The sequence below is a fragment of the Sphaerodactylus townsendi genome, linkage group LG02 (genome assembly GCF_021028975.2).
Source record: "Sphaerodactylus townsendi isolate TG3544 linkage group LG02, MPM_Stown_v2.3, whole genome shotgun sequence".
In the NCBI taxonomy this organism is placed as follows: Eukaryota; Metazoa; Chordata; class Lepidosauria; order Squamata; family Sphaerodactylidae; genus Sphaerodactylus; species Sphaerodactylus townsendi.
This window is the reverse complement of record NC_059426.1, coordinates 178,994,894-179,006,514: the sequence shown is the minus strand read 5'-3', so window position 1 is coordinate 179,006,514 and position 11,621 is coordinate 178,994,894. Positions and strand designations below refer to the sequence as shown.

The window sequence follows — 11,621 nt, the reverse complement described above, 5'->3', positions numbered from 1 at the left end:
GCTACGGGGAAATTTACAAAGAGTCTGTAGTGATTTGCAGTTGTGCTAAAAACCGCTTTGTCCTCGCCGGATCTGACCTTGGCTAAAAATACTGGAACGTCTTGGAACTAACAAGCCGTATGGAAACCAAAAGCATCCCAAAGCAACCATGTTTTGTACACTTGGGTTGGGACCGTGGCACAGGTGGAGTGGAGGACAGAATGGTGTAAGAGGTAATAAATTACACCACCAGCAGAGAATGGGTTAACCTACCAGAATTGGCTGGCAGTAACGGGGAGCAAACCGGGTTCTGGGGCGGGGGTGTGATATTAGATGGCGTATGCATGGCAGTGTGTGTGAGGGGTGGGTAAGCGTGGTGGCCTAAGTTCTGCAGATGATACCATAAATTATGTGGTAGGGTTGGTGAGAACCACAAAGGATTGCTAAAGAGTCTCCAAACAGACCCTTGATAAACCCAGGTGAGTGGGCTCCAGAAATGGCAAAATGCAGTTCAATGTAGCAAAATGCAAAGTGATGCATTAGAGGGGCAAAAAAAAAAAATCCAAACTTCACATACATCGCTTACAGGGTCTAAAAGTGCTATCAGTCACAGACCAGGGAAAGTGGGATTTAAGGCTCTTAGCTGATAGTTCCATGGGAATGTCAACTCAATGCATGGCAGCTGTGAAAAAAGGCAAACTCTCATGCTGGGGATCGTAAGAAAAGGAATTGAGAATAAAACTGCAAGGATTGTTTCATGCCCTTTATATAAAGCAGTGGTCGCTAATCAAGACGCTCTGGGAGTACTGTGTACAGGGTTCTGGCCTCTCAAGCCGTGCGCATCTCAAAAAGGATATTGGAGAGAGATAGAAAAAAGTGCAGAGAAGGGCAACGAGGGATGATTGAGGGACTGGAGCACCCTTCCTTTATGGGAGAGGGAAAGACTGCATGCGTTTAGGGACTCTTAGTTTGGAGAGGAGACGCCTGAGGGGGGGGGATAATGGGATTGAAGTCTATAGGAAATTATGCATGGGGGTAGAACATGTTGACAGAGAAATTTTTCTCTCTTTCTCACAATACTAGGAACCAGGGGGGCATCCATTGAAAATGCTGGGGGAAGAATTAGCACTACAACTTAGGAAACACTTCTTCAATGAACGCAACGTGATTTGGTGTTTGGAGATCTGCTGCCACAGGAGGGGGTGATGGGCCACTCAACCTGGGATAGCTTTAAAAAAGGGCTTGGACAGATTTATGGAGGAGAAGCTCCATCTTATGGCTACCAATCTTGATCCTCCTTTGATCTGAGATTGCCACAAAATGCCTTAATAGCACAGTCCAGGGTGCTTTCCGAGCACGCTTAGCAGCAGAAAGAGCCATTGCTTTCCTCCCATCCTGCAGGTGACCTCCCAAAGGCACTCAGGTGGGCCAGGCTGGCCAAGTGAAAGCAGAGTGCTGGTCTAGATGGACTCTGGTCTGATCCAGCAGGCTAGTTCTTATGTTCTTATGTGTAACTATCCATGTCCTTCAACCCAGACTGTCTTCTGGTGTGGGGTGGTGGCTAAGAGTGTTTGACTGTAATCAGGAGAACTGGGTTTGATTCCCCCCTCCTCCACCGGAGTGGCAGACTCTTCTTTGGTGAACTGGATTTGTTTCCCTTCTCTTCCACATGAAGCCTGCTGTGTGACCTTGGGCCAGGTCTCACTCAGCCCCACCTACTTCACCAAATGTCTGTTGTGGGGAGAGGAAGGGAAGGTGTTTGTGAGGTGCTTTGAGACTCCTTACAGGAGAGAAAGGTGGGGCATCAATCTGAACCTTTTTAATTGTGCAGGGTTATTTTGGTTTGGGAATGAATGACCTGTTTCTGTAGATAGGCTCCATCTTTTGCTCCATGTTGCCTGTGCTTTGGTGCAGACATACATCTTATGCTCAAAAGGTTTCCCCCAGTTACCTGTTTCCACTCGGGGTTCACCCAGGGGGCTGCCCTGTTCCCCAGTTGCAAGAATGTCCTGCATTCTCTACCCCTGCCTGGATTACCTGTCCGGATATTTATTTCCCCCACCAGTGTGCGTTTGTTCCTTTTGTAAAATGGGGTGGAGTGACAATTCCCTCTGCGTCATAATGCCAATACTTGGAGGCACCCCATGAAGTTGAGGGGAATCGGTAAGCAACTAAAGTGCAGGTGGAGTCTTGGCCACTAGGACAGGTGTGGCGTTTAGAGGGGGCCAGCTAGGATCAGCACAGGTGACTAGCCAGAGAATGTGGCTCTAGGTCCGTGGTGGCGAACCTTTGGCAGTCCAGATGTTATGGACTACAATTCCCATCAGCCAGTTGGCCATGCTGGCAGGGGCTGATGGGAATCGTAGTCCATAACATCTGGAGTGCCAAAGGCTCGCCACCACTACTCTAGGTGGACCACTGGTCTGATTTGGAGGCTGGTGGTGTTTACAGGGGCCCAGACTGGCTGCTTCGGCTGCCATCCTCCAGGTGGGTCATCCATAAGAAAAAAGGGGTAGGTACACCTGACAGTTATCAAAAAGAATATTCTGTACCTTTAAGGCTCAAATACTGTGAAACGGTTTCCTTAAGTAATGCTTAATAAACACATAGGCTGAATAAATACATAATGCTAAATAAACACCCCACCTTCACCATTACATTTTTACTGCAACAATGATTTGTATACTCTTGCATGTCTCAAACAGAAAAAAAATCTTTACATGGATGTCAGGTTAGTATACAATAGACAAGGGCCTAGCTAACCCTCCAGGTTACGGTATGCCTGGCGAACACCTTCTTCTACGGTCTCATCTGTAGAAACAAAAGCACAAAATACCCCAGTTAGAAGTCACATTATCTGTGGGGTGTTGTGGGTTTCCCGGGTTGTATGGCCGTGGCTCCGCCTGCATCTGCGGCTGGCACCTTCAGAGGATCTGAAGATTATCATTGTGTTTCACAATGAGCCTCAAAGGTGTCGGGATATTCCTTTTGATGTCCTACAGTTGCGGGGGGGGGGGGGGGTCTCCCGGAATTTCTCCCGGCCAGCTCCCCGTGGCATCACCCTACTCTGGGGTCCCTCCCCAAGCCCACCGTCCCCAGGCTGCGCAGGCCGGCAAGCCCCCGGGCGGCCCCGATCTCCCCCCCCCCCAATGACGGGACCAGACGCCCCCCCAGCCAGAAGGTCCACGTCACGGAGGGGAGGGGGCGGGGCCGGCCCATGGGGGCGGGGCCTTTTGAGCGAGCGAGCGAGCGGGGCTGCTGCGGCTGGAGCGGGGCGCGCAGAGGAAGGGCCTCCGCAGGCGGCATCCATCGCTCCGGATCCGGAAGCGGCGCCTGGAGGCGGGGGAGGCGGGGAGGAGGAGGAGGAGGAGGCGGCGCCGTTGCTGCAGCCGCGGCCGAGCGGAGCGTGGCCTGGGAGCGCGTCCGGGGCGGGGCCGCCGCCAACACCGCCGCCGCTGCCGCTTGGCCCCCTCCTTCCCTTCCCCTCGGAGGCTGCCGGGCGGGAGATGCGGGCGCGGCGAGACTCCCCCGAGGGGCCCCCCCCGGGCGCCGGCCGGGCGCTGGGCTGATGCTCCGGGGCGGCGGAGGAGGCGGAGGAGCGCGCGGGGGCGGCCGGGCCGGACCATGAGGCTCCGCATCTACAAGCGCAAAGTGGGCGCGCTCCTCCTGGCCCTCGTGGCCGCCGCCTGCGCCTTGGCCATCTGGGGGGGCGGCGGCGGCGGCGGCGGCGGCGGCGGAGAGAAGCTGGGGGCGGCGGCGGCCGGAGCGGAGCCCCTCGGGGGCAGCAGCAGCCCCAGCGGGAGCCCGGCTCGCCTCGCCGGGGACGGCCGCCCTCCCTCCAACGCGTCCTGGCCGGCGGCGGTGCCGGGGACCCCGGCCGTGGCGGCGGCGGCGCCGTCGGGGGACAACGAGACGCTGCGGCTGCGCTCGCTGGTGTACCGGCTGAACTTCGACCAGGCGGTGCGGCAGGAGTGGCTGTGGGCGGCGGCGGCGGCGGCGGGGCGGGCGGCGGGCGAGGCGCCGGTGGCGCTGGTGGTGCAGGTGCACGAGCGGCCCGAGCACCTGCGCCTGCTGCTGGAGTCGCTGCGCCGCGCGCCGGGCGCCGAGAAGGTGCTGCTGGTGCTGAGCCACGACGTGTGGTCGCCGGAGCTGGACGCGGTGGCGGCGGGCGTGGACTTCTGCGCGGTGCTGCAGGTCTTCTTCCCCTTCAGCCGGCAGCTGTACCCGCGCGAGTTCCCGGGCAGCGACCCCCGCGACTGCCCGCGCGACCTGGGCCGGGCGGCGGCGCTGCGGCGGGGCTGCCTCAACGCGCGCTACCCGGACGCCTTCGGCCACTACCGCGAGGCCGCCTTCGCGCAGGCCAAGCACCACTGGTGGTGGAAGCTCCACTTCGCCTGGGAGCGCGTGCGCGCGCTGCGCGGCCACGAGGGCCCCCTGCTCTTCCTGGAGGAGGACCACTACCTGGCCCCGGACTTCTACCACGTCCTGCAGCGCCTCTGGGCCCTGCGCCGCCGCGACTGCCCCGACTGCCAGCTCCTCTCCCTGGGCTCCTACGCGGCCGTGCAAGCCTGGCGCCTCTTCTCGCCGCGCCGACAAGCGCTGGAGCTGGAAGACCTGGAAGTCCACTGAAGCACAACAACATGGGCATGGCCTCGGCGCTAATTCCACCTACCGCGAAGCTGCAGCCAGTCTGGGCATGCTCGACGCCTTCTCTGCAATCACGACGACTACAGCTGGGACTGGGATCGCTGCAGCACCTGACGGGCCCACTGCCTGGCCCCGGCTTCTGAAGGTCCTCCAGTTCGAGATCTCCAAGCTGGCCTACCATAACCGGCGACTGCGTGTGCATGCACCACACCGCTAGGCCGCTTGCCGGGCCTGCCGCTCTCAAGGCCGCCCAGGTAGGTGGTGGATCGCTCCCATCGACGCCTAACCGGCGCCAATTCCCACCTACTGGACATGAGCCTGGGCAAGCTGGCCACGCCTCTGATACTTCAGCCCCCTATCACGTCAAGAACGGTGGGCCATGGGGCTGCACATCCACACCACGTAATCCTGGCAAGAGCTACCAGCGCCTGCAGTGAGCCCCCCTGCCTCCCCCCAGGACCGTGCAAAAGCAGCCCGTGGGGGGTCTGACCATCGGGGGGATCTGCTTCGAGGCCTTGGCAAAGGGGCACTGTGCCAGAACCAGACTAGTCGGCCAAGTCTTGTCTTGGAAGGCTGCTGCTTGGTCATGGCGGTGGGCTGGGGTGTTGGATTCTTTATCCAGGCCTTTATTTATTAAGTGCTTCTTCCACTTTCCAAAAAAAAAGCCCCCTCTCAGAAAGAATTAGGTTTTTTTTTAAAGCCGGGCTTTCGATGAAGGTGTGACCTGGTGAATGTCCAAAGGTGACTGAGCTCCCCCCAACCCAATTCTCCATCCCAAACTTCAGTTTGGAAATAACAGCCTTTGATTGGCCTTGTAACTTTGCTTCTGTCCGTCGACTTTATCTGACCTTCCCGTTCATTCAGTATTCAACAACAGTCTAGTTACGGGCTTGCTTGAAATTTGGTACCTTAATCTCTGCAAAAGCATTCTGTTTTCTTTGCTGTGCGCTTATACGAACAACAGGAAGAGAATCCATTTGTTTTCACTTTAATGTAGAAATATGTAATTTTTTTTCATTTCTGCCAAAATAAATCCATGTTTTTGTATTACAAGACTTTTAATGGTTGCAGGGGGTGGGGCACCCATTTTTTTAAAAAACCACATTAAACGAAGAGGTTTTATAGAGAAATTATGTTTTGACAGAATAATACAGGCTTTATTAACAAATGAATAACAGCAGTCAGAAGGCTGAACTGAAAACAACAGCGGCCGTTTGGTTTCTGTTAACGAAACAAATTTAGCTACTGGATTAGTCAGCTCAATTTGAACAAACAACTAAAAGTAGGCCTGGGAGAGGAAAGAATGCAGAACTTAAAACCAGTAGAAAAGACGCACGCGCTGGAAAAGGGCAGATCCTCACTGCAAAAGGTGCTCAGCACCTGTGTGACATAGAGGGGTTTAAGACAGCCATCTATAGCCGTGCAAGCCCCTCCCAGGATGAAAGCACAGACTTTATCCAGCTATGTTAGTGGTTAGTGACCTATAGATACGATGGACTCCCATCAGCCCCTGCCAGCATGGCCAATTGACCATGCTGGCAGGGGCTGATGGGAATTGTAGTCCATAACATCTGGAGTGCCAAAGGTTCGCCACCACGGAGCTATGCCTTCAATGTTAGGACACAGGAGGAAATTCTCCCGTTCAGCCCCCACTGAAATGAGTGGCGCTTGACCAGCAATTCCCCCCTGAAATTGCTGGAGCTAGACCGTTGGTGCTAGTGGAACACGCTTTGGAGAGAAAATCCCTCCAGTGGGTCAATCCACAATAAAGATACAGCAAACTACTTGGGCTGCAGGAAGCGTAGTGGTCTTGGGAGATTTCCTGCATTGGATAGGGTGACTGTCAGAATTCCCAAACCATTGCAAGCAAGGCAGGATGGGGGGGGGGGGGAACAAACAAACTTTTGCCTGGGTCTTGCTGCTCTGACTTCTTGGGCTGCAAACACAAAGGTACAAGAGAGGGTGGAATAGGCAAGTGGGGGCTCGTAACAACTCTCCGATGTTTGCGCCTTGAAAACAGCAACGAGGTGTAGAACTTTCAGTTGACTTCTGCAAAGTGCAGGCGGCCAACAGGGAGTTTGCGCAGATCTTCCCTGGGAGGAAGCTCTACTGAACCCAGGGGGCGGGGGGGGGGGGTTAGGGTTGGGGGGTGCTGCTTTGGAGCCAAGAAAAAAGGGTAAAGGCCAGCTAAACGGAAACACTTTTTAGGGCCCATGGAGATCAGCGAGGAACGCTTACACTTAAATAACTGGGCCCCCAACCAGGCTTGATTCTGCCTTCCCGCTGCCTCTCATTGTAGGATGGTGTTGTCTGGCATTCAACCCTAAAAACCAGCTGTGGCCAGGCCCATGTTAAGCCAATCCCAAAGGCAGCTGGAAGTTGCCCCGTTCCGGTAGATAATTTAAATAAAGAGTAGCTCTGAATCATCAAAATCAACCTGGTGGGCTAGGGGGAGACCAGAAACAAGAGCTGAAATTAGGCACTTTTGACTGCTGCCTTCTGCGGTTCCAAATGGGACCGCCTCCGTTTTCCAACCGGAAACTTCCAGTGGGGTTAAGACCGCAATTTCGCTTCCCTGCTCCCTTCAGAGCAGAGCCCCATTTTGGCTTTAGCATGGCTTACTCTGTGCATGTCATTGTGTTGTATGTGTGTGTGGGGGGGTGTCTCCTTAAAAAGCAAACGTTGAGCACAGCAGAAACAAAACCATTCACTTTTTTGTTTAGCCAGCCGTTCTGTGCCCTGTCGGGACTGCATCCACTCGACCGAGGCGCAGGGCAGGTCGACTTTGACAGCAGAACCGGTGAAGTCAAAATGCCGGACATCCCCACATGAGTCGGGCATCCCAACTGTATGTAGTGAGGAAGGCTGTGGGACGAGTTAGAATTAATTATCAGCTTCTACCAGCATGCAGCCACCACAAGCTGGTAGGGCTGGGATGGGAATCAGGTCTCTTGAACATCTGAGAGCTGCAGGTTCCTACCCCCCGCACCTAGAGGAAAAACCATCCCCTCTCCCCTTGAGGAATACTAGACAGGAGCTCAGCAAAGGCCACAAGAGCAAAGCCAGCTTTTATTCGCAGAGCCTCACCCGTCGGGACGGGGCTTCGGGGGAAAACTTGACGTGGCTCTGAAAGGCCCCAGTGCCGGAGGTTCAATATTGCAAAACACGTTTCCTGTTTGAGTGAGGACAATTGAAACAGTGGGACGGAGGGGAAGCCAAGGCCCTCTCTGCACAGGCAAAACAGCACAGCCTGCATGCACAAATGGAGCTGGCAAAGGTGATGTGTTCTCGGGAAAGTCCGTTTGTTTCCTTGGGGTCCTTCACAAGGGTTGCACCTGTGGCCTGAAAGGGTATGCGCAGAAGGCGAGCAACCGCACAACAGGTTGCCTAACTAAACAGGATTTTGTGTTCAGAGGGAAACCAAGCAGAGCTTAACGAGCTGGTTTTGGGGGAGGGGGTGTCTCCCAACAAACAAAACAGATTCTCCCCCCCCCCCCCAACCAATTTGTGAAATCCCTCCACAGTTTTCCAGCACATTCAGTTCTTTGTTGTTTTCATCAGGTTTTTCTGCAGTCTTCTCTTCGCTTAAGAAGGAGACACAGAATTGGGGGCGGGGGGGGGGGGGTTGCAACTACAGAAAGTCCATTAGCAACGACAGAGGTTACAACCACGGAAAGTCCACTAGCCGCCCAACCAGTTAGTCTAGTTCATATAACAAAGAATTCTGAAAGGAGACGGCACAGTGGGTTGCGTGATGACTAATAATCCGCACGCTTCCGTCTCTCATGTCGGTTTCCCTGAGCACGGGAGCAGCCAGGCTACTGCTCTCTGCAGAGCCCGAGCGCACGTCCGCTCCGGTTCCTGCGTGCCCACCCCCACCAAGTTGCATTTGCTCTGTGGGTGCGGCTCTTGGGTCTGTTGTGAAAGCAAGTTCTGACTCCTGTAACTTCGTTATCTGCGACTTCCCTGGAGCAGCCAAGCAAGAGTCAGCGGGGTCAGGCTCCAAACAATGGTGCTGTCCCCACCCAGCTGGTTCCTTTGTTTCCGCAGCTGCGACGGAGTGAGAGGCTTTTGTGGCTTGCATGCCGTGCTCTCCTGCTAGGTCAGGAACGAGAGGGTGGTTTTCGGCATTGTATGGGTGCTCGCCGTCCTCAGTCCCAGGATTAACTTTCTTTTCTGCTTCACCAGCTTTGGGGCTGTCGTGCTCCTGTGCCTAGTGAGGACGGGAAAAAATTGGTTACTGTTGTAGACTGTAATAAGGTGAAGAAATAAGGTGAAGAAATAAGCCGGAAACATGCTCTTCCACCAAGCAACTCAGTCTCCTGTCCCTCTCCATTTCCTGGAAGCAAAGGTGGAGGCATTTAGAGGCAAGCTGCTGGAGCGTTTCAACACAAACAAACTGCCCAAGTAGCGCTTGGTTTAAGGTTCTGATCGCCCTCACAGCAGATTCTGTGTGCTCTTGGAAGAGATGTGGTTCTAACTCACAATCCACTCTATAAGGCCGTGATTTCCAGGTATCTAGTACCTTAGTTGGCCCTTAGTTGGTGACTTCATAAGTATTTTTCCGGCTATTTGTTCGACTAAATCAGGGGTGGCCTACCTACGGTGCTCCAGATGTTTATGGTCTACCATTCCCATCAGCCCCTGCCAGCATGGCCAATTGGCTCAATTCTGAAGCACCGTAGGTTGGACACCCCTAGATTAAATAGGCCAACAGGCTCAAAGACAGCTTCAAAGACAGCTTCAGAAAGTAGCTGTGTTGAACTGCAGTAGAACAACTAGATTTGAGTCCAGTAGCACCTTAGAGACTGGCAAGATTTCCGAGGCAGGAGCTTTCAAGAATCAAAGCTCAGGTATGAGTTGAAAGAGAGATCTCTTGAGTCTTTATATCCCAGTCAGAAGCCGGGAGGAGTATTGCAAAGAAAGAACCCAGGCTGCACAGGTACAATGCAAAATGTAATCAGCTTGATTAAAGCAAGGGAGAAATGCTTGGGGGCAGAAAATTAATTAGTGAGATAATTTTAGATAGTAGCCATGTTGGTCTCCAGTAGAACAGTTAGATCTCATCCCGCAGCACCTTAGTTATCAAGGTTATAAGCTCTCAAGAGACACACCTCAAAAAAGAAGAAGAGTTTGGATTTATACGCCCCCCTTTCTCTCCTGTAGGAGACTCAAGGGGGCTTACAAACTCCTTGCCCTTCCCCCCTCACAACAAACACCCTGTGAGGTGGGTGAGACTAAGAGAGCTCTAAAAAGCTGTGATTAGTCCAAGGTCACCCAGATGACGTGTGTTGGAGTGCACAGGCTAATCTAGTTCACCAGATAAGCCTCCACAGCTCAAGTGGCAGAGCGGGGAATCAAATCCGGTTCTCCAGATTAGAGTGCACCTAATTGGGGAATGTTTGTAATTTCATGTGCGTGCACAATGACAATAAAGTTTACCTACCTACCTACCTACCTACCTACCTACCTACCTACCTACCTACCTACCTATCTATCTATCTATCTATCTATCTATCTATCTATCTATCTATCTAATCGGCCATCTAGTCCAACCTCCTATTAATGCAAAATCAGCCTGACAAATATATACTTTGACTCCAAGAGTTACTGGACTCAAATCTAACTGTAGCAAGGTAAGAATCCTACATAGTTCCGGTTCAGGCCTGGGAAGTCCCGTGTTCTGAAACTGCGAATGACCTCAAGTTCAGCAATTCAGGTCGTAATTTAGGCCCAAGGAGCAACTTTGAGTCTAAGGCAATCTGCTGCAGAGGAGAAACAGAAGCACAGAAGGGTTTGCTTTGCAGTCTCAACATTCCGGCTCCTTCCCTGCTAGGAAGGCCCACAGCCCACTAATAAGTCCTGTCCTCCAAAATAATTTCCTATGGCAACTACATGCAGCCCAGACAAAGTTCTGTGCTTTTGACGAGTGGATCTCATTTTGTACTGTCGAAGGCTTTCACGGTCAGAATCACTGGGGTGCTGTGTGGAGCCTCCGAGTTGTGGCAGACCCAGTAGTATTTTTCCTCGACGTTGCCAGATTCTGTGGCTGACATCTTCAGAGGATCTGATGGTAGTACAGTAAGTGGAGTATATATACCTGTGGAATGTCCAGGGTGGGAGAAAGAACTATTTGCATTGATTAACAATGCACCCTAATTGCACCCTTTACACTTGTTAACCAATGCAAATGGTTCTTTCTCCCACCCTGGACACTCCACAGGTATCTATACTCCACTTGCTTTACTACCATCAGATCCTCTGAAGATGCCAGCCACAGATGCAGGCGAAACGTCAGGAGACAATGCTACTGGAACACGGCCATACAGCCTGGAAATCACACAACACCCCGGATCTCATTTCAAACAACAACAAATAAACAACTCACTCTTACAAAGCCCAGAAACTAATGGATCTTGGCTGCCTTTTACACCAGCTGCCGTAGGCTACTGCAATCCAAGACATATGGTGTCTATGCCATATGCTGTCTGTCAACACAGCAAACACACCACTGCCAGCCAACAATCCATGTGCCCTTCGGCAGGATCACTTTGCACCAAACACTCTGTTCTGCTGGGTTCACTGAAGGGGAACTGAGGTTACTGTCTGGCACACATATAGGAGGGAATACAGACAGTGGGGAACTTGAGACTTCGTCACAGCCGGGGGTGTTGAACGTGCTGCCCGGGGACTAGATGTGGCCCCTTGAGGGGGCTCATCAGGCCTGCAAACCAGCTGAGGCAACCCCCACCCCACTGGGCTCCCCAGGCCACATCAGGAGCAAGAGAGGGGGTTGCCTCAGCTGGCTCACGGGCCTGAAAAGTCTTCTCAAAGCAGCCACATGCCTTGCTGCGGGCTCGCCAGTCCGGGCACACGCCCAGTGCCATTCTGGGGCCAGCTGAGGCAGCCGCCCCCCCCCACGAGAACCCAGCCTGACCCAGTCACATTTATGTCATATCCAGCCCTCGTAACAAACAAGCTTGATACCCCTGATC

At 53.4% G+C, this 11,621-nt stretch overlaps 2 protein-coding genes and 1 long non-coding RNA gene across 3 annotated transcripts in view; 1 reads left to right on the top strand and 2 right to left on the bottom strand.

Annotated features, from left to right (window-relative positions):
• Window positions 1-3,343: 3,343 nt before the first annotated feature.
• On the top strand, window positions 3,344-4,858 carry MGAT2 (alpha-1,6-mannosyl-glycoprotein 2-beta-N-acetylglucosaminyltransferase). Its single transcript, XM_048486180.1, is given in 4 exon segments — window positions 3,344-4,587; window positions 4,589-4,652; window positions 4,655-4,722; window positions 4,725-4,858. Coding segments are annotated over 4 exon segments (1,161 nt in total). The 5' UTR covers window positions 3,344-3,603; the 3' UTR covers window positions 4,770-4,858.
• An 885-nt stretch (window positions 4,859-5,743) lies between these two features.
• LOC125427114 lies at window positions 5,744-7,497 on the bottom strand. Its single transcript, XR_007243635.1, has 2 exons — window positions 6,224-7,497; window positions 5,744-6,107 (listed from the first exon to the last, which is right to left on the bottom strand). It is a non-coding gene; the product is annotated as an uncharacterized LOC125427114 (long non-coding RNA).
• A 127-nt stretch (window positions 7,498-7,624) lies between these two features.
• The window catches only part of DNAAF2 (dynein axonemal assembly factor 2), a 31,610-nt gene continuing 27,613 nt past the window's right edge, over window positions 7,625-11,621 (bottom strand). The window contains exon 3 of the mRNA XM_048486155.1: window positions 7,625-8,839. Coding sequence (XP_048342112.1) covers window positions 8,324-8,839 — 516 coding nt within the window. The 3' untranslated portion in view covers window positions 7,625-8,323. The remainder of the gene's footprint in view (window positions 8,840-11,621) is intronic.